General features: G+C 49.2%; 2 protein-coding genes across 2 annotated transcripts in view; one reads left to right on the top strand and one right to left on the bottom strand.

Annotated features, from left to right (window-relative positions):
- The window catches only part of LOC306978810 (uncharacterized protein), a gene marked incomplete at its 3' end in the record, with an annotated part of 34034 nt that extends 22682 nt beyond the window's left edge, over nucleotides 1–11352 (top strand). Inside the window, exons 21-32 of the mRNA XM_079577490.1 lie at nucleotides 3076–3232; nucleotides 3302–3955; nucleotides 4034–4155; nucleotides 5069–5343; nucleotides 7404–7581; nucleotides 7926–7998; nucleotides 8214–8761; nucleotides 9858–9944; nucleotides 10099–10155; nucleotides 10798–10882; nucleotides 11071–11201; nucleotides 11275–11352. Coding sequence (XP_079433616.1) covers nucleotides 3076–3232; nucleotides 3302–3955; nucleotides 4034–4155; nucleotides 5069–5343; nucleotides 7404–7581; nucleotides 7926–7998; nucleotides 8214–8761; nucleotides 9858–9944; nucleotides 10099–10155; nucleotides 10798–10882; nucleotides 11071–11201; nucleotides 11275–11352 — 2445 coding nt within the window. The remainder of the gene's footprint in view (nucleotides 1–3075; nucleotides 3233–3301; nucleotides 3956–4033; nucleotides 4156–5068; nucleotides 5344–7403; nucleotides 7582–7925; nucleotides 7999–8213; nucleotides 8762–9857; nucleotides 9945–10098; nucleotides 10156–10797; nucleotides 10883–11070; nucleotides 11202–11274) is intronic.
- A 1597-nt stretch (nucleotides 11353–12949) lies between these two features.
- asah2 (N-acylsphingosine amidohydrolase 2) overlaps nucleotides 12950–21052 on the bottom strand; it is a gene marked incomplete at both ends in the record, with an annotated part of 25361 nt that continues 17258 nt past the window's right edge. Inside the window, 5 exons of the mRNA XM_079577491.1 lie at nucleotides 12950–13151; nucleotides 17703–17791; nucleotides 18284–18340; nucleotides 20413–20553; nucleotides 20828–20923. Of these exons, the coding sequence (XP_079433617.1) occupies nucleotides 12950–13151; nucleotides 17703–17791; nucleotides 18284–18340; nucleotides 20413–20553; nucleotides 20828–20923 (585 nt within the window). The remainder of the gene's footprint in view (nucleotides 13152–17702; nucleotides 17792–18283; nucleotides 18341–20412; nucleotides 20554–20827; nucleotides 20924–21052) is intronic.

Consider the following 21052-nt stretch of genomic DNA (forward strand, 5'->3'; position numbering starts at 1 on the left):
ACACAGCAGCTAACGCGGAGGTTAGCGTGAGCGGCTAACGCAGAGGTTAGCGTGAGAGGCTAACGCAGAGGTTAGCGTGAGCGGCTAACGCAGAGGTTAGCGTGAGCGGCTAACGCAGAGGTTAGGGCTAAAGCAGAGGTTAGCGTGAGCGGCTAACGCAGAGGTTAGCGTGAGCGGCAAACGCAGAGGTTAGCGTGAGCGGCAAACGCAGAGGTTAGCGTGAGCGTCAAACGCAGAGGTTAGCGTGAGCGGCTAACGCAGAGGTTAGCGTGAGCAGCTAACGCAGAGGTTAGCGTGAGCAGCTAACGCAGAGGTTAGCGTGAGCGGCTAACGCAGAGGTTAGCGTGAGCGGCTAACGCAGAGGTTAGGGCTAAAGCAGAGGTTAGCGTGAGCGGCTAACGCAGAGGTTAGCGCGAGCGGCTAATGCAGAGGTTAGCGTGAGCGGCTAACGCAGAGGTTAGGGCTAAAGCAGAGGTTAGCGTGAGAGGCTAACGCAGAGGTTAGCGTGAGCGGCTAACGCAGAGGTTAGCGTGAGCAGCTAACGCAGAGGTTAGCGTGAGCGGCTAACGCAGAGGTTAGCGTGAGCGGCTGACGCAGAGGTTAGCGTGAGCGGCTAACGCAGAGGTTAGCGTGAGCGGCTAACGCGGAGGTTAGCGTGAGCGGCTAACGCAGAGGTTAGCGTGAGCGGCTAACACGGAGGTTAGTGTGAGCGGCTAACGCAGAGGTTAGCGTGAGCGGCTAACGCAGAGGTTAGCGTGAGCGGCTAACGCAGAGGTTAGCGTGAGCGGCTAACGCAGAGGTTAGCGTGAGCGGCTAATGCAGAGGTTAGCGTGAGCGGCTAGCGCGGAGGTTAGCGTGAGCGGCTAACGCGGAGGTTAGCGTGAGCGGCTAACGCAGAGGTTAGCGTGAGCGGCTAACGCAGAGGTTAGGGCGAAAGCAGAGGTTAGCGTGAGCGGCTAATGCAGAGGTTTGGGCGAAAGCAGAGGTTAGCGTGAGCGGCTAAAGCAGAGGTTAGCGTGAGCGGCTAATGCAGAGGTTAGGGCTAAAGCAGAGGTTAGCGTGAGCGGCTAATGCAGAGGTTAGGGCGAAAGCAGAGGTTAGCGTGAGCGGCTGACGCAGAGGTTAGCGTGAGCGGCTAACGCAGAGGTTAGCGTGAGCAGCTAGCGCAGAGGTTACCGTGAGCAGCTAACGCAGAGGTCAGAGGTTAGCGTGAGCGGCTAGCGCAGAGGTTAGCGTGAGCGGCTAACGCGGAGGTTAGCGTGAGCGGCTAACGCAGAGGTTAGCGTGAGCGGCTAACGCAGAGGTTAGGGCGAAAGCAGAGGTTAGCGTGAGCGGCTAATGCAGAGGTTAGCGTGAGCGGCTAATGCAGAGGTTAGGGCGAAAGCAGAGGTTAGCGTGAGCGGCTAAAGCAGAGGTTAGCGTGAGCGGCTAATGCAGAGGTTAGGGCTAAAGCAGAGGTTAGCGTGAGCGGCTAATGCAGAGGTTAGGGCGAAAGCAGAGGTTAGCGTGAGCGGCTGACGCAGAGGTTAGCGTGAGCGGCTAACGCAGAGGTTAGCGTGAGCAGCTAGCGCAGAGGTTACCGTGAGCAGCTAACGCAGAGGTCAGAGGTTAGCGTGAGCGGCTAGCGCAGAGGATAGCGTGAGCGTCAAACGCAGAGGTTAGCGTGAGCGGCTAACGCAGAGATTAACGTGAGCAACTAGCGCAGAGGTTAGCGTGAGCGGCTAACGCAGAGATTAGCGTGAGCAACTAGCGCAGAGGTTAGCGTGAGCGGCTAACGCAGAGATTAGCGTGAGCAACTAGCGCAGAGGTTAGCGTGAGCGGCTAACGCAGAGGTTAGCGTGAGCGGCTAACGCAGAGGTTAGCGTGAGCGGCTAACGCAGAGGTTAGCGTGAGCATTAAACGCAGAGGTTAGCGTGAGCGGCTAACGCAGAGATTAGCGTGAGCGGCTAACGCAGAGATTAGCGTGAGCGGCTAACGCAGAGGTTAGCGTGAGCAGCTAGCGCAGAGGTTAGCGTGAGCGGCTAAAGCAGAGGTTAGCGTGAGCAGCTAGCGCAGAGGTTAGCGTGAGCGGCTAACGCAGAGGTTAGCGTGAGCAGCTAAAACAGAGGTTAGCGTGAGCGGCAAACGCAGAGGTTAGCGTGAGCGGCTAACGCAGAGGTTAGCGTAAGCAGCTAACGCAAAAGTTAGCGTGAGCAGCAAACGCAGAGGTTAGCGTGAGCAGCTAACGCAGAGGTTAGCATGAGCGGCTAACGCAGAAGTTAGCATGAGCGGCTAACGCAGAAGTTAGCGTGAGCGGCTAACGCAGAGGTTAGCGTGAGCGGCTAATGCAGAGGTTAGCGTGAGCAGCTAGCGCAGAGGTTAGCGTGAGCGGCTAACGCAGAAGTTAGCGTGAGCGGCTAACGCAGAAGTTAGCGTGAGCGGCTAATGCAGAGGTTAGCGTGAGCGGCTAACGCAGAAGTTAGCGTGAGCAGCTAGCGCAGAGGTTAGCGTGAGCGGCTAACGCAGAAGTTAGCGTGAGCGGCTAACGCAGAAGTTAGCGTGAGCGGCTAATGCAGAGGTTAGCGTGAGCGGCAAACGCAGAGGTTAGCGTGAGCAGCAAACGCAGAGGTTAGCGTGAGCAGCAAACTTAGAGGTTAGCATGTGCAGCGAGCGCAGAGGTCAGAGGTTAGCGTGAGCGGCTAACGCAGAGATTAACGTGAGCAACTAGCGCAGAGGTTAGCGTGAGCGGCTAACGCAGAGATTAGCGTGAGCAACTAGCGCAGAGGTTAGCGTGAGCGGCTAACGCAGAGATTAGCGTGAGCAACTAGCGCAGAGGTTAGCGTGAGCGGCTAACGCAGAGGTTAGCGTGAGCGGCAAACGCAGAGGTTAGCGTGAGCAGCAAACGCAGAGGTTAGCATGAGCAGCGAGCGCAGAGGTTAGAGGTTAGCGTGAGCAGCTAACGCAGAGGTTTGCGTGAGCGGATAAAGCAGAGGTTAGAGGTTAGCGTGAGCAGCTAACGCAGAGGTTAGCGTGAGCAGCTAGCGCAGAGGTCACAGGTTAGCGTTAGCTCATGTTTTTTGTGTCCTGTGTGGGCAGCGCTCGGTGGTGGAGGCCGTTCGTGCTGAGCTGTTGCAACTACAACAGAACTGTTCGTGTCTGAGGGAGCGAGGGAGCTGCGGAGCACGAGGCAAGGAGGAGAAGAAACGAGGGAGAAGCTCCAGCGACGAGGAGAGCGCCCCCGCCAAGAAGAGAGGTACTGCAGCTCCTGGTCTGGAGGTTTATCTCTGTGTTCGAACTGTACATGTGACCGGTGTTTGTTCAGTGCTGCTGGAGGAGGAGATCTGGAGGCTCCAGGAGGAGAACGATCAGAAGGAGCAGCATCTGGAGGAGCTCAGACTGCAGCATCAGGAGGAGAACCATCAGAAGGAGCAGCAGATCACTGAGCTCAGACTGCAGCATCAGGAGGAGAACCATCAGAAGGAGCAGCAGATCACTGAGCTCAGACTGCAGCATCAGGAGGAGAACTGGAGGCTCCAGGAGGAGAACGATCAGAAGGAGCAGCGTCTGGAGGAGCTCAGACTGCAGCATCAGGAGGAGAACCATCAGAAGGAGCAGCGTCTGGAGGAGCTCATACTGCAGCATCAGGAGGAGAACCATCAGAAGGAGCAGCAGATCACTGAGCTCAGACTGCAGCATCAGGAGGAGAACCATCAGAAGGAGCAGCGTCTGGAGGAGCTCAGACTGCAGCTTCAGGAGGAGAACCGACAACAGGAGCAGCATCTGGAGGAGCTCAGGGAGGAGTGGGAGAAGCTCCTCCGTGATCTTCGGGAGGAGAGAGACCAGGCAAAGCAGAAGATCAATGAGCTGATGGAGGAGAAGGAGCAGGAGCTGGAACATCTCAGGGAGGAGAACCAGCAGCTGGAGCAGCTCCGACTGCAGCTGTTGGAGATGGAGACACAGATGCAGAAGCTCTCAGGTAACACTCTGAGGAAGAGTAAGGTCTAAGGGGTGTGTGTTTCTCTGGCTGAACCCCGTTGTACATGTTTTGTTCCAGAGGAGGCGTGTCCTGACTGTGAGTCCGTGTTCCAGTCGTTGGAGTCGGAGCAAAGAGAAACGAGTCGCCTGAACAAAGAGAACAAGGCCCTGGTCAACGGCATCTTCACACTACAGACCGAGGTATGACTCTACAGCGCCCCCTACTGTCCTCACAGGGTACTCTACAGCGCCCCCTACAAATGGTCGAAAAAATGACGAAAATTGACAAAAAATGACAAAAAAAATGACAAAAAATGTGACAAAAAAATTACAAAAATTTGATAAAAATTTGACCAAAAAAATGACGAAATTTGGCAAAAAATTACAAAAAATGTGACAAAAAATGGCAAAAAATTGACAAAAAAGTACGTTTTTTTTTTTACAAAAATGTGATAAAAAATTTGACCAAAAAATGTGATAAAAAAATGTGATAAAAATTTGACCAAAAAAATCACAAAAAATTGACAAAATGTGACAAAAATGGACCAAAAATGGACAAAAAATGACAAAAAAAATGAAACAAATGTGACAAAAAATCTGACAAAAAATGACAAAAAATTACCAAAAAAATGACAGAATGTTACAAAAAAATTACAAAAATTTGATAAAAATTGAACCAAAAAAATGACAAAAAATGTGACAAAAAATTACATTTTTTTTTACAAAAATGTGACAAAAAATTGACAAAATGTGACAAAAATTTACAAAAAAATACAAAAAAACCTGACAAAAAATTTACAAAAAATTACAAAAAAATTACAGAATGTTACAAAAACATTACAAAAATGTGATAAAAATTTGACAATAAAATTACAAAAAATTGACAAAAAATGACTAGAAAATGACAAAAAAGATCCTCTCGGTTCAGGCGGGACTTAAGACGTTCAGAATTATGTCGGCGACTATTTCTATTTCTCAGTGACCCGAGCGGGGTCACGAACCCCTTTTACTGTTAAAATGGGGGTCGTGGCTCCAAAAGGTTGAGAACCACTGCTCTACAGCGCCCCCTACTGTCCTCACATGGTAAACATGACCCTCTAAACCCCGCCCCCAGGTGACCACGCTGAAGCAGACGCTGCGCTCTGAGACGGACAGGTCCAGCAGCCTATCAGACGAGCTGAACTCCACCAGGACCCGCCTCCTCAGCCTCCAGAGCCAATCAGACGACAGAGACCTGACGCTGCAGGAGCTGCGCGGCCTCCAGGGGGCGCAGCAGGACGCTTTCCACACCGCCATGGAGCGACTGAAGGAGGAGAGCGAGTCTGCACTGAGGGAGAGCGCCCGGAGAGAGCGCCACCTACAGGACCTCCAGGAGCAACTACAGCAGAGGTACTGCTACTGTTACTACTGTTACTACTACTGCCACTATTACTACTGTTACTACTGTTACTACTGTTACTACTGTTACTACTGTTACTACTACTACCACCGCTATTACTACTGTTACTACTACTACCACTATTACTACTGTTACTACTACTACTACCACTATTACTACTGTTACTACTACTACCACTATTACTACTGTTACTACTACTACCACTATTACTACTGTTACTACTACTGCCACTATTACTACTGTTACTGCTACTACCACTATTACTACTGTTACTACTACTACCACTATTACTACTGTTACTACTACTACCACTATTACTACTGTTACTACTACTACCACTATTACTACTGTTACTACTGTTACTACTACTACCACTATTACTACTGTTACTACTGTTACTACTACTACCACTATTACTACTGTTACTACTACTACCACTATTACTACTGTTACTACTGCTACCACTATTACTACTGTTACTACTACTGCCACTATTACTACTGTTACTACTGTTACTACTACTACCACTATTACTACTGTTACTACTACTGCCACTATTACTACTGTTACTACTGCTACCACTATTACTACTGTTACTACTGTTACTGCTACTACCACTATTACTACTGTTACTACTACTACCACTATTACTACTGTTACTACTACTACCACTATTACTACTGTTACTACTGTTACTACTACTACCACTATTACTACTGTTACTACTACTACCACTATTACTACTGTTACTACTGTTACTACTACTACCACTATTACTACTGTTACTACTACTACCACTATTACTACTGTTACTACTGCTACCACTATTACTACTGTTACTACTACTGCCACTATTACTACTGTTACTACTGTTACTACTACTACCACTATTACTACTGTTACTACTGCTACTACTACTACCACTATTACTACTGTTACTACTGCTACCACTATTACTACTGTTACTACTACTGCCACTATTACTACTGTTACTACTGTTACTACTACTACCACTATTACTACTGTTACTACTGCTACTGCGACTGCGAGCGACTGAAGGAGCAGAGCGAGGCTGTGCTGAGTGTACAGAAAGGACTATGGCCACAGGAAGTACAAACTACTGCATAATAAGTACTAGTACCACACTTTTAATATAATAATATACATGTAAACAAGTAAATATTATTTAAACTAACAGGACGATTCTTTTTTGCGCAGGCTCGTTCAAAACTTTGTGCTAGTTTTATTTTTTATTTTGCGTTAGCCGCGTTAGCTGCGTTAGCCGCGTTAGCCGCGTTAGCCGCAAGACAAAAACATCCACCGTTATGAACACGGAGTTTCCTCCAGTGAAGTCGTTACGTCTCATGTAATATTTTTTAACCTGCTCCGTCACATCTGAACTTTTACTCTCTGTCCTTTAGCAGATCTTAAGCTATGGCTTCATTTCTGTGGGACCTGCTCATGTTAATGGGAAGAGAGAGCGGACCTTAAGGACAGCGTCTGGTTTACTGTCCAGGCGGAAACACGTGGGGAAACTGTGCATATGGTCCATAGTCTCCACTTTTGGACGCATTTGAGGGAAAATAATCAGACATTAGTTCATGTGAGGAGTCAATAACCTTAGAGACAGTTTTTGTTTCATGTGGATTCTTCCAGTAATGACTGACATTAAACAAAACTAAGACTAAAAATCTACAGCTACCATAGTTCCCACACTTCCCACACCTCCCACAGGGAGCGTCACAGCTTTTTCAGCGAGGCTCTTTATAAAGTGACGTCATGTGACCGACCTCTTGTCTATAACGGGACTAAAAGGCCTGATACAAAGTGGTTCATGTTAAGAAATGAATAAAATGTCCTTGTTTTGTAGACGCCTGCAGTGCCTTTGAGGCCCCCCAGGGGGCCCGGACCCCACGTTGGGAACCACTGATGCATTTGTGACGTCATGTTATATATATCATATATTCGGGCATTAAAGCGGCGAAACATGGAAGCTCCAGTTTCCTGTTGTGTGATTTGTTCGTGATCCAACGTTGTGTTTGTCCCACAGTCAGCGTCTGTGCGCCGACCTCCAGGAGCAGTCATCCAATCAGACGACTGCGTTTGAGCGAGTGGAGGCGGAGCTTAAGGAGCAGCGTGATTCATTCAAACGGAGACTGGAGGCGATCGAGAACCAGAGGCTCCAGGAAGAGCAGGAGAAACACCAGGAAGAGCAGGAGAAACACCAGGTGGAGAAACACCAGGCGGAGCAGGAGAAACACCAGGAAGAGCAGGAGAAACACCAGGCGGAGAAACACCAGGAAGAGCAGGAGAAACACCAGGAAGAGCAGGGGAAACTCAAGGTGGAGCGCGAGAACAAAGGTCAGTGAAGGGATTCAGCTGAAGGAAAGGCCTTAATGCCTCGACCTGTTTATACCTGATGTGACCTGCTTATACCTGATGTGACCTGTTTATACCTGATGTGACCTGCTTATACCTGATGTGACCTGCTTATACCTGATGTGACCTGCTTATACCTGATGTGACCTGCTTATACCTGATGTTTCCCCTGTTTTCCCTGCTGGGTGCAGAGCTGCGGCGCCTGCTGTCTCTGAGGGAGGACACAGTGACTGAGGCTCACGTTCAGATGGAGACGCTGAGGAAAGGTCTGACCTCGCTCTGACCTTCAGCATATGTTTGTTTTTCATGTAACTGAACATCGAGCTGCAGCTGTTCAACATCTGCTCAGTTATTACACTTTCTCCTTCGTTTGAATCATTCTTTAATAAACGTCACTCCTCCTTATTCAGCTGCGACTCTTCCACGAGTTTACATCAAAAACCCACTTTAACCTCTGAACCCCCTCTTCTCTGTGTCTCAGAGCTGGAGCGTCTGAGGGAGCAGCTCCAAGAGCCTGAGGAGGAGAAGGTAAACCAGCCCCAGGAGCAGGAAAACCAGCCCCAGGAGGAGGAAAACCAGCCCCAGGAGAAGATAAACCAGCCCCAGGAGGAGATAAACCACCTGGAGGAGATAAACCAGGCCCAGGAGCAGGAGCATGAAAACCAGCTGGAGGAGGAGAAGGTAAACCAGCCCCAGGAGAAGATAAACCAGCTGGAGTTGGAGGAGCATGAAAACCAGCTGGAGGAGGAGAAGATAAACCAGCTGGAGGAGGAGCATGAAAACCAGCCCCAGGAGCATGAAGACCAGCTGGAGGAGCCGAGGCCGGTGACGGTGGTGGAGCAGCTCAGGGAGGAGATGCGCAAACATCGGCTGAGACGCAACAACAGGAAACAGGAAACCAGAGACGAGAACTCACCGGAGGAGGAGGAGAACCTTCAGGAGAAGGAGCTCCGGGAGCAGAGGAGGATGGAGGCCGTGCAGAGGGAGGTGCAGAGGTTCAGAGAGCTGCAGAACCACAGTGAGCTCCAGGTGAGCGGCTCCTGACCACCATGTGACAGCGACATGTCTGATATAGTAACGGTTTCAGAGAAGTAAACACGTCACAGGTTCATTGATTTAAACTAGTGTGAACACGGCGAGTGCTAACTAGGCTAATGCTAACTAGGCTAATGCTAGTTAGCAACATTATGTTTAATTTTGCTAACTAGGCTAATGCTAACTAGGCTAATGCTAACTAAGATAATGCTAGTTAGCAACATTATGTTTCATGTTGCACGTCTCATCAAGAAAAAATCATAGTTTGTGAACCTGAAACCAATGGTAATAAAATGTATTCTGATTCTAGCTCGGCTAATGCTAACTCGGCGAATGCTAATTCGGCTAATGCTAACTCGGCCAGTGCTAACTCGGCCAGTGCTAACTCGGCCAATGCTAACTTGGCTAATGCTGACTCTGCTCATGTTAGCTCGGCTAATGCTAACTCGGCTAATGCTAACTCGGCCAGTGCTAACTCGGCCAGTGCTAACTCGGCTAATGCTAACTCGGCCAGTGCTAACTTGGCTAATGCTTGCTCGGCTAACGCTGACTCGGCTCATGCTAACTCGGCTAATGCTAACTCGGCCAGTGCTAACTCGGTCAGTGCTAACTCGGCTAATGCTAACTCGGCCAGTGCTAACTTGGCTTATGCTAGCTCGGCTAATGCTGACTCGGCTAATGCTAACTCGGCCAGTGCTAACTTGGCTAATGCTAGCTCGGCTAACGCTGACTCTGCTCATGCTAGCTCGGCTAATGCTAACTTGGCTAATGCTAGCTCGGCTAATGCTGACTCGGCTAATGCTAACTCTGCCAGTGCTAGCTCGGCTAATGCTGACTCGGCTCATGCTAGCTCGGCTAATGCTAACTCTGCTAATGTCGCTTTGCGCCTCGTTTTCACGCCTCTGTCACGTCACACAGTGGGAATAAAAACACCATCAAACATAATAAAGATCATAATAAAGTCTTTCAGTTTCACAGAACTCCAGGAGGCCGAGGATTTTAAAGCTCTTCATCTTTCCCGGGAACAAAACCATCTCCTCACTTCTCCTCATGACGTTTCTGTTTATTAACTGTGTTTCAGCGAGCAGAGGGCGGAGCTTCTCCAGAGAGAGGCTCAGAGCGGAGCAGGAAAACGCCCAGGACCACGAGCCGCAAGAGGAAGAGCTGCGAGCTGCAGGTCAGAGCGGCCTCACGCTGCGCCTCACGCTGCGCCTCACGCTGCGCCTCACGCTGCGCCTCACGCTGCGCCTCACGCTGCGCCTCACGCTGCGCCTCATATCATCATCTGTGTGCTGTATTTGGTGTCATTGACTCTGGTTCTTCTCCTCCAGGGCCTGGTCTTCAGTGAGAACAAGAGGAACAGAGGCCGAGCCGGTCTCCTCAAACAGGTCAGTGACGTTTATCCTGTGACCGTGAGCTTTACCCCCCCCCCCCCCCGGGCCTGGGACACTCGGATCTGACCCCCCCCCCCCCCGGGCCTGGGACACTCGGATCTGACCCCCCCCCCCCCCCGGGCCTGGGACACTCGGATCTGACCCTCTGTGTTTGTTTAGAGCTGTTTGTTTCATGTTGCACGTCTCACCAAGAAAAATTCATAGTTTGTGAACCTGAAACCAATGGTTATAAAAAGTATTCTGATTCTAGATCAGCTAATGCTAACTAGGCTAATGCTAACATGGCTAGTGCTAATGCGATTGGTGATAGCTAGGCTAATGCTAACATGGCTAGTGCTAATGCGATTGGTGATAGCTAGGCTAATGCTAACTCGCCAGTGCTAGCTCGGCTAATGCTAACTCGGCCAGTGCTGGCTCGGCTAATGCTGACTCGTCTCATGCTAACTCGGCCAGTGCTAACTCGGCTAATGCTAACTCGGCTAATGCTAACTCGGCCAGTGCTAACTTGGCTAATGCTAGCTCGGCTAATGCTAACTCGGCCAGTGCTAACTTGGCTAATGCTAGCTCGGCTAATGCTGACTCGGCTTATGCTAACTCGGACAGTATTTCTGCTAATGCTAACTTGTGTTTGTTTAGAGCTCGTCGTCTTCAGTGAAGGACACGACTTTGACCAAACTGGGAGAGTTCATCAACAAGAGTCCGTCCATCCTCAGCTCCACAGGTCTCGCCTCTTTTACATTTTAGAATCACACAACGCAGATTTTTCAGTCGGCTTCATGAAGTTAGTTTATATAAATGTCCAGGGTTAGAAGGTCAGGGGGCGGGATCAAGCACTAACTACTTTTACTGCTATAACTGCTGCTGCTGCTGCTGCTGCCGCCCCCTGCTGACTGGTGCCTCTCTCTGCAGCCAAGGGCCTGATGGGGCTGGTCGCCGACGGCAGAAGCACTGGCTCCAGACTGAAGCGAGGACGAAGGAAACTGTACAAACCCCCCGACAGCAGCAGCGGCGCCTCCCTGATGCTCGACTCTCCCAACACGGTGAGAAACGGGAAACTTTCACCTCGTTTTTTGTTCAGAGAAAATACTCCAAATATGTTTGTGTTGACCTCAGGGCGGGGCGGCGCCGGAGGAGAGAGAGAGCGACCACCTGACCATCAAACGCCAGCTCCGCTCCCAAACCAGGAAGTGACCTCATCGGGGGGGAGGGGCCTGTCGCTGTAAAATACTGCACACTTTTATATGTTTTTATACTTGAATTAGGGGATGTTTAATAAACGCTTCGAAACCACTGCTTTTTCCTGAGTTTAATCTGAAACGACGATCCCAGTTTTTAAAGGTTTTACCGACTCCGACCCGCTCACCTGGGTCAACACTGAAAGCTTAAAGGAACAGGCAGTGTTTCTCCACACTGAGATATGTTCTTACCTGAGCTGTGACGAGTTCTTTAGGACCTGTCTGATCTTCAGTCACGTAAACACAGCGCAGACGGCGTTAGCATTTAGCCTCTCCCTCTCTCCTCTATAGCTCCAAAACAGGTCAAGATAGAAGCTACCAAGCTCTTCCACGTTTCCCCTATTTAAATATGGTTACGTGAAGTGTTCCACTACAAAGTATAATTACACACAATTAAACAATGTGGATTTTCTAAGCGGATAAAAGGGGGAACTATATTGTAAGGCGTAATAATACCAGGAGTAGTTTAGCATCCCTGATTTCAACCCTGATTTCGAACTTGTGTTTTTTGCAATTTTTTAGTCATTTTTTTGTAAAATTTTGGACTTTTTTTTTTTCCTTTTTTTATATTTTCCATTTTTTTGTCATATTATTTTTTTTTATTTTTTTATTAATTTTTTTCCCTTTTTTCATTTTTTTTTTCATTATTAGAAATTATTTTTTTATTTATTTTTTTCATTTTTTTTCCCCATTTTTGTCATTTTTGTAATTTTTTTGGACATCCGCACAGTAAAGTGAAGATTACTGCGCGGATTTCAAGTTGTGTTTTTTGTAATTTTTTTGTAAAAAAAATTCTTTTTTTTTTTCCATCTTTTTTGTCTTTTTTTTGTTCATTTTTTTCTTTATATGTTTTTTTTTTTCATTTTTTTTTTCAATTTTTTTTTTCATTTTTTTTTTATTTTTTGTCAGTTTTTTTGTAATTTGGCATCCACACAGTAAAGTGAAGATTACTGTGCGGATGCCAAACTACTCCTGGTATTATTACGCCTTACAATATAGTTCCCCCTTTTATCCGCTTAGAAAATCCACATTGTTTAATTGTGTGTAATTATACTTTGTAGTGGAACACTTCACGTAACCATATTTAAATAGGGGAAACGTGGAAGAGCTTGGTAGCTTCTATCTTGACCTGTTTTGGAGCTATAGAGGAGAGAGGGAGAGGCTAAATGCTAACGCCGTCTGCGCTGTGTTTACGTGACTGAAGATCAGACAGGTCCTAAAGAACTCGTCACAGCTCAGGTAAGAACATATCTCAGGGTGGAAAAACGCTGCCTGTAACTTTTAAGAAATAAAACCTGGACAGATTCTTTATGTTTGTGTCATTAAAAAGCCTTAAAGTGGCCCTGCCGCTGCCCGGATAAATCCTGCTTTAAATGAAATGAAGAACTCAGAGCTGCTGAATCAGGGAAATGTTTATTATAAATTATGATCAAGGATTATTACAAAGCTGAAATGGCACAGGCTTGTCTCGAGGTGGCGCTGTAGGAGCTCCGGCCTCGAGGTGGCGCTGTAGGAGCTCCGGCCTCTAGGTGGCGCTGTAGTAGCCCCGGCCTCTAGGTGGCGCTGTAGTAGCCCCGGCTCACGGTGAAGGCCTCGGACTGGCCGGTGAACGCTTGGATCACCGGACGGAAGTTCTTGATCTCTTTGTAGTGACCGAAGTGCCGTATCCTGTAGATACCAGAGGGGGCGCTGTCGGGGATGAACCACTGAACAGTGGCGTTACTGCGGCGATCAGCGCCCTTCAGCCAATGAAACCTGAGGAGAGGAAACACCGGCCAATCAGGAGCCAGGTACCACAGGGATCGTAAAACAGTATCGAAACTAATATAACTGAGCCCAGTCCTACTGACACTGAGACTAATATAACTGAGCCCAGTCCTACTGACGCTGAGACTAATATAACTGAGCCCAGACCTACTGACACTGAGACTAATATAACTGAGCCCAGACCTACTGACGCTGAGACTAATATAACTGAGCCCAGTCCTACTGACACTGAGACTAATATAACTGAGCCCAGACCTACTGACGCTGAGACTAATATAACTGAGCCCAGTCCTACTGACACTGAGACTAATATAACTGAGCCCAGTCCTACTGACACTGAGACTAATATAACTGAGCCCAGTCCTACTGACGCTGAGACTAATATAACTGAGCCCAGTCCTACTGACACTGAGACTAATATAACTGAGCCCAGTCCCACTGACACTGAGACTAATATAACTGAGCCCAGTCCTACTGACACTGAGACTAATATAACTGAGCCCAGTCCTACTGACACTGAGACTAATATAACTGAGCCCAGTCCCACTGACGCTGAGACTAATATAACTGAGCCCAGACCTACTGACACTGAGACTAATATAACTGAGCCCAGTCCTACTGACACTGAGACTAATATAACTGAGCCCAGACCTACTGAGACTAATATAACTGAGCCCAGTCCTACTGAGACTAATATAACTGAGCCCAGTCCTACTGACACTGAGACTAATATAACTGAGCCCAGTCCTACTGACACTGAGACTAATATAACTGAGCCCAGACCTACTGACACTGACACTAATATAACTGAGCCCAGTCCTACTGACACTGACACTAATATAACTGAGCCCAGACCTACTGACACTGAGACTAATATAACTGAGCCCAGACCTACTGACACTGAGACTAATATAACTGAGCCCAGTCCTACTGACACTGAGACTAATATAACTGAGCCCAGACCTACTGACACTGAGACTAATATAACTGAGCCCAGTCCTACTGACACTGAGACTAATATAACTGAGCCCAGTCCTGACACTGAGACTAATATAACTGAGCCCAGTCCTACTGAGACTGAGACTAATATAACTGAGCCCAGACCTACTGACGCTGAGACTAATATAACTGAGCCCAGTCCTACTGACACTGAGACTAATATAACTGAGCCCAGACCTACTGACACTGAGACTAATATAACTGAGCCCAGACCTACTGACACTGAGACTAATATAACTGAGCCCAGTCCCACTGACACTGAGACTAATATAACTGAGCCCAGACCTACTGACACTGAGACTAATATAACTGAGCCCAGACCTACTGACACTGAGACTAATATAACTGAGCCCAGTCCCACTGACACTGAGACTAATATAACTGAGCCCAGACCTACTGACACTGAGACTAATATAACTGAGCCCAAACCTACTGACACTGAGACTAATATAACTGAGCCCAGACCTACTAACACTAATATAACTGAGCCCAGTCCTACTGACACTGAGACTAATATAACTGAGCCCAGTCCTACTGACACTGAGACTAATATAACTGAGCCCAGACCTACTGACACTGAGACTAATATAACTGAGCCCAGTCCTACTGACACTGAGACTAATATAACTGAGCCCAGACCTACTGACACTGAGACTAATATAACTGAGCCCAGTCCTACTGACACTGAGACTAATATAACTGAGCCCAGTCCTACTGACTCTGAGACTAATATAACTGAGCCCAGACCTACTGACACTGAGACTAATATAACTGAGCCCAGTCCTGACACTGAGACTAATATAACTGAGCCCAGTCCTGACACTGAGACTAATATAACTGAGCCCAGTCCCACTGACACTGAGACTAATATAACTGAGCCCAGACCTACTGACACTGAGACTAATATAACTGAGCCCAGTCCTGACACTGAGACTAATATAACTGAGCCCAGTCCTGACACTGAGACTAATATAACTGAGCCCAGTCCTGACACTGATACTAATATAACTGAGCCCAGTCCCACTGACACTGAGACTAATATAACTGAGCCCAGTCCTACTGACACTGAGACTAATATAACTGAGCCCAGTCCTACTGACACTGAGACTAATATAACTGAGCCCAGTCCTACTGACACTGAGACTAATATAACTGAGCCCAGTCCTACTGACACTGAGACTAATATAACTGAGCCCAGTCCTACTGACACTGAGACTAATATAACTGAGCCCAGTCCTGACACTGAGACTAATATAACTGAGCCCAGTCCTACTGACACTGAGACTAATATAACTGAGCCCAGTCCTACTGACACTGAGACTAATATAACTGAGCCCAGACCTACTGACACTGAGACTAATATAACTGAGCCCAGTCCTACTGACACTGAGACTAATATAACTGAGCCCAGTCCTACTGACACTGAGACTAATATAACTGAGCCCAGACCTACTGACACTGAGACTAATATAACTGAGCCCGGACCTACTGACACTGAGACTAATATAACTGAGCCCAGTCCTACTGACACTGAGACTAATATAACTGAGCCCAGTCCTACTGACACTGAGACTAATATAACTGAGCCCAGTCCCACTGACACTGAGACTAATATAACTGAGCCCAGTCCTACTGACACTGAGACTAATATAACTGAGCCCAGTCCTACTGACACTGAGACTAATATAACTGAGCCCAGTCCTACTGACACTGAGACTAATATAACTGAGCCCAGTCCCACTGACACTGAGACTAATATAACTGAGCCCAGTCCTACTGACACTGAGACTAATATAACTGAGCCCAGTCCTACTGACACTGAGACTAATATAACTGAGCCCAGTCCTACTGACACTGAGACTAATATAACTGAGCCCAGTCCCACTGACACTGAGACTAATATAACTGAGCCCAGTCCTACTGACACTGAGACTAATATAACTGAGCCCAGTCCTACTGACACTGAGACTAATATAACTGAGCCCAGTCCTACTGAGACTAATATAACTGAGCCCAGTCCCACTGACACTGAGACTAATATAACTGAGCCCAGACCTACTGACACTGAGACTAATATAACTGAGCCCAGTCCCACTGACACTGAGACTAATATAACTGAGCCCAGACCTACTGACACTGAGACTAATATAACTGAGCCCAGTCCTACTGAGACTAATATAACTGAGCCCAGTCCCACTGACACTGAGATTAATATAACTGAGCCCAGACCTACTGACACTGAGACTAATATAACTGAGCCCAGACCTACTGACACTGAGACTAATATAACTGAGCCCAGACCTACTGACACTGAGACTAATATAACTGAGCCCAGTCCTACTGACACTGAGACTAATATAACTGAGCCCAGTCCTACTGACTCTGAGACTAATATAACTGAGCCCAGTCCCACTGACACTGAGACTAATATAACTGAGCCCAGACCTACTGACACTGAGACTAATATAACTGAGCCCAGACCTACTGACACTGAGACTAATATAACTGAGCCCAGTCCCACTGACACTGAGACTAATATAACTGAGCCCAGACCTACTGACACTGAGACTAATATAACTGAGCCCAGTCCTACTGACACTGAGACTAATATAACTGAGCCCAGTCCCACTGACACTGAGACTAATATAACTGAGCCCAGACCTACTGACACTGAGACTAATATAACTGAGCCCAGACCTACTGACACTGAGACTAATATAACTGAGCCCAGTCCCACTGACACTGAGACTAATATAACTGAGCCCAGACCTACTGACACTGAGACTAATATAACTGAGCCCAGTCCTACTGACACTGAGACTAATATAACTGAGCCCAGTCCTACTGACACTGAGACTAATATAACTGAGCCCAGTCCTACTGACGCTGAGACTAATATAACTGAGCTCAGACCTACTGACACTGAGACTAATATAACTGAGCCCAGACCTACTGACACTAATATAACTGAGCCCAGACCTACTGACACTGAGACTAATATAACTGAGCCCAGACCTACTGACACTAATATAACTGAGCCCAGACCTACTGACACTGAGACTAATATAACTGAGCCCAGACCTACTGACACTGAGACTAATATAACTGAGCCCAGTCCCACTGACACTGAGACTAATATAACTGAGCCCAGTCCTACTGACATGAGACTAATATAACTGAGCCCAGTCCTACTGACATGAGACTAATATAACTGAGCCCAGTCCTACTGACACTGAGACTAATATAACTGAGCCCAGACCTACTGACGCTGAGACTAATATAACTGAGCCCAGTCCTACTGACACTGAGACTAATATAACTGAGCCCAGTCCTACTGACACTGAGACTAATATAACTGAGCCCAGACCTACTGACACTGAGACTAATATAACTGAGCCCAGACCTACTGACACTGAGACTAATATAACTGAGCCCAGTCCCACTGACACTGAGACTAATATAACTGAGCCCAGACCTGACACTGAGACTAATATAACTGAGCCCAGTCCCACTGACACTGAACACCTGCTTCAGTCTCACCTGGTTTCCCATGATGCATCAGTGTGGACGACGCCCCACGAGTCGCTGTCGTTGTTGAAGCGCTCGACGGTGATGAAGGTTCGGTCTCTCTGACGAGCACAGAGCGAACGATTAGCACGACTTTACAAACACTTTTGTGGCGTATATCAGAGTGTGGACTGGTGTTGTAGAGCGTTGTAGAGAGCGTTGTAGAGAGCGTTGTAGAGAGTGTTGTAGAGCGTTGTAGAGAGCGTTGTAGAGAGTGTTGTAGAGAGCGTTGTAGAGAGCGTTGTAGAGAGTGTTGTAGAGAGCGTTGTAGAGAGCGTTGTAGAGAGTGTTGTAGAGAGCGTTGTAGAGAGCGTTGTAGAGAGCGTTGTAGAGAGTGTTGTAGAGAGCGTTGTAGAGAGCGTTGTAGAGAGTGTTGTAGAGCGTTGTAGAGAGTGTTGTAGAGCGTTGTAGAGAGTGTTGTAGAGCGTTGTAGAGAGTGTTGTAGAGCGTTGTAGAGAGCGTTGTAGAGAGTGTTGTAGAGAGCGTTGTAGAGAGCGTTGTAGAGAGTGTTGTAGAGAGCGTTGTAGAGCGTTGTAGAGCGTGTCAGTTCTTACGATGTCTCCCGAGTGGCGAGGGTTTCCCGACACAAACGTCACTGAGGCCACGTCGCCCTGAAACAACATGAACATAAATGATCATGAAGCCGCCTCCTCGTCGCCTCCTCCTCGCCTCCTCGTCGCCTCCTCCTCGTCGCCTCCTCGTCGCCTCCTCCTCGTCGCCTCCTCGTCGCTTCCGCCTCGTCGCCGCCTCCTTTACGTTTTGTTTTTTCTGCCTTCATGTCTTTTCAGGGTCTCAGTTTTTTATTTTGGAATGCGATATTACAGCAATTGCAGTGATTGAGTTTTTTATTGAGTCTTTCTCTCAGCAGGGGGCGCTAGCGCAGTCAGGGTCAAAGTGAAGAGGTGTCGGTTTTTTGTGATTTTGTTTGTTTATATCAGTTTATCTTAGTTTAACTTTTGATTCCACTCTCCTCCAGGGGGTAGTGTGGTACTCACAGGGCGGTACAGGGGGTAGAGTGGGCGGTACAGGGGGTAGTGTGGTACTCACAGGGCGGTACAGGGGGTAGAGTGAGACTCACAGGGCGGTACAGGGGGTAGTGTGGTACTCACAGGGCGGTACAGGGGGTAGAGTGAGACTCACAGGGCGGTACAGGGGGTAGAGTGAGACTCACAGGGCGGTACAGGGGGTAGAGTGAGACTCACCGGGCGGTACAGGGGGTAGAGTGAGACTCACAGGGTGGTACAGGGGGTAGAGTGAGACTCACAGGGCGGTACAGGGGGTAGTGTGGTACTCACAGGGCGGTACAGGGGGTAGTGTGGTACTCACAGGGCGGTACAGGGGGTAGTGTGGTACTCACAGGGCGGTACAGGGGGTAGTGTGGTACTCACAGGGCGGTACAGGGGGTAGAGTGGGCGGTACAGGGGGTAGAGTGAGACTCACAGGGCGATACAGGGGGTAGAGTGAGACTCACAGGGCGGTACAGGGGGTAGTGTGGTACTCACAGGGCGGTACAGGGGGTAGAGTGAGACTCACAGGGCGGTACAGGGGGTAGTGTGGTACTCACAGGGCGGTACAGGGGGTAGTGTGGTACTCACAGGGCGGTACAGGGGGTAGTGTGGTACTCACAGGGCGGTACAGGGGGTAGTGTGGTACTCACAGGGCGGTACAGGGGGTAGAGTGGGCGGTACAGGGGGTAGAGTGGGACTCACCGGGCGGTACAGGGGGTAGAGTGGGCGGTACAGGGGGTAGAGTGAGACTCACCGGGCGGTACAGGGGGTAGAGTGAGACTCACTGGGCGGTACAGGGGGTAGAGTGGTACTCACAGGGCGGTACAGGGAGTAGAGTGAGACTCACCGGGCGGTACAGGGGGTAGAGTGAGACTCACTGGGCGGTACAGGGGGTAGAGTGGTACTCACAGGGCGGTACAGGGGGTAGAGTGAGACTCACAGGGCGGTACAGGGGGTAGAGTTGGTGGTACAGGGGGTAGAGTGAGACTCACAGGGCGGTACAGGGGGTAGAGAGAGACTCACAGGGCGGTACAGGGGGTAGAGTGAGACTCACAGGGCGGTACAGGGGGTAGTGTGGTACTCACAGGGCGGTACAGGGGGTAGAGAGAGACTCACAGGGCGGTACAGGGGGTAGAGTGAGACTCACAGGGCGGTACAGGGGGTAGAGTTGGTGGTACAGGGGGTAGAGTGAGACTCACAGGGCGGTACAGGGGGTAGAGTTGGTGGTACAGGGGGTAGAGTGAGACTCACCGGGCGGTACAGGGGGTAGTGTGGTACTCACAGGGCGGTACAGGGGGTAGAGAGAGACTCACAGGGCGGTACAGGGGGTAGAGTTGGTGGTACAGGGGGTAGAGTGGTACTCACAGGGCGGTACAGGGGGTAGAGTGGTACTCACAGGGCGGTACAGGGGGTAGTGTGGGCGGTACAGGGGGTAGTGTGGTACTCACAGGGCGGTACAGGGGGTAGTGTGGTACTCACAGGGCGGTACAGGGGGTAGAGTTGGCGGTACAGGGGGTAGTGTGAGACTCACAGGGCGGTACAGGGGGTAGTGTGGTACTCACCGGGCGGTACAGGGGGTAGAGTTGGCGGTACAGGGGGTAGTGTGAGACTCACAGGGCGGTACAGGGGGTAGTGTGGTACTCACCGGGCGGTACAGGGGGTAGTGTGGTACTCACAGGGCGGTACAGGGGGTAAACCTGCTCCAGGACGTCTCCAAAACTCGTATTGTCCGGTTTCCTGTCGGTCGTCGCCGCCGGCAACAGGTTGAACAGTTTCTCGAAGAAAGGAGGCTCCGGGCCAGAGTCCGGCTCCGAGCCCTGGATCAGACAGACCAGGTCAGGGTCGGGGGGTCAGGGGTCGGGGTCGGGGTCAGGGGTCAGTTGGTCAGGGGTCGTGTTCGGGGTTAGAGGGTCAGGGGTCAGGGGTCAGGGGTCAGGGCCAGGGTTGGGGTCAGGGTCGGGGTCAGGGGTCAGTTGGTCAGGGGTCGTGTTCGGGGTTAGAGGGTCAGGGGTCAGGGTCGGGGTCAGGGTCGGGGTTAGAGGGTCGGGGGTCAGGGGGTCGGGGTCAGGGGTCAGGGGTCAGGGGTCATACCTCTCTGATGGCCCGGGACAGCTCGGTGAACTTCTGGATGTAGGCGCTCAGAGTGTGGGGGCCGAAGATGGTGGAGGCGGCTTCATATCTCTGCAGCTGGAGAGAAACACACGTTATTTACTAGTGTTTACCTGGTACTCCTCGTACATGATGTAATGTTTACCTGGTACTCCTCGTAGGTGGTGATGTAATGTTTACCTGGTACTCCTCGTAGGTGGTGATGTA

The sequence above is a fragment of the Gobius niger genome, assembly GCF_951799975.1.
Source record: "Gobius niger genome assembly, chromosome: 19".
Classification (NCBI taxonomy): domain Eukaryota; kingdom Metazoa; phylum Chordata; class Actinopteri; order Gobiiformes; family Gobiidae; genus Gobius; species Gobius niger.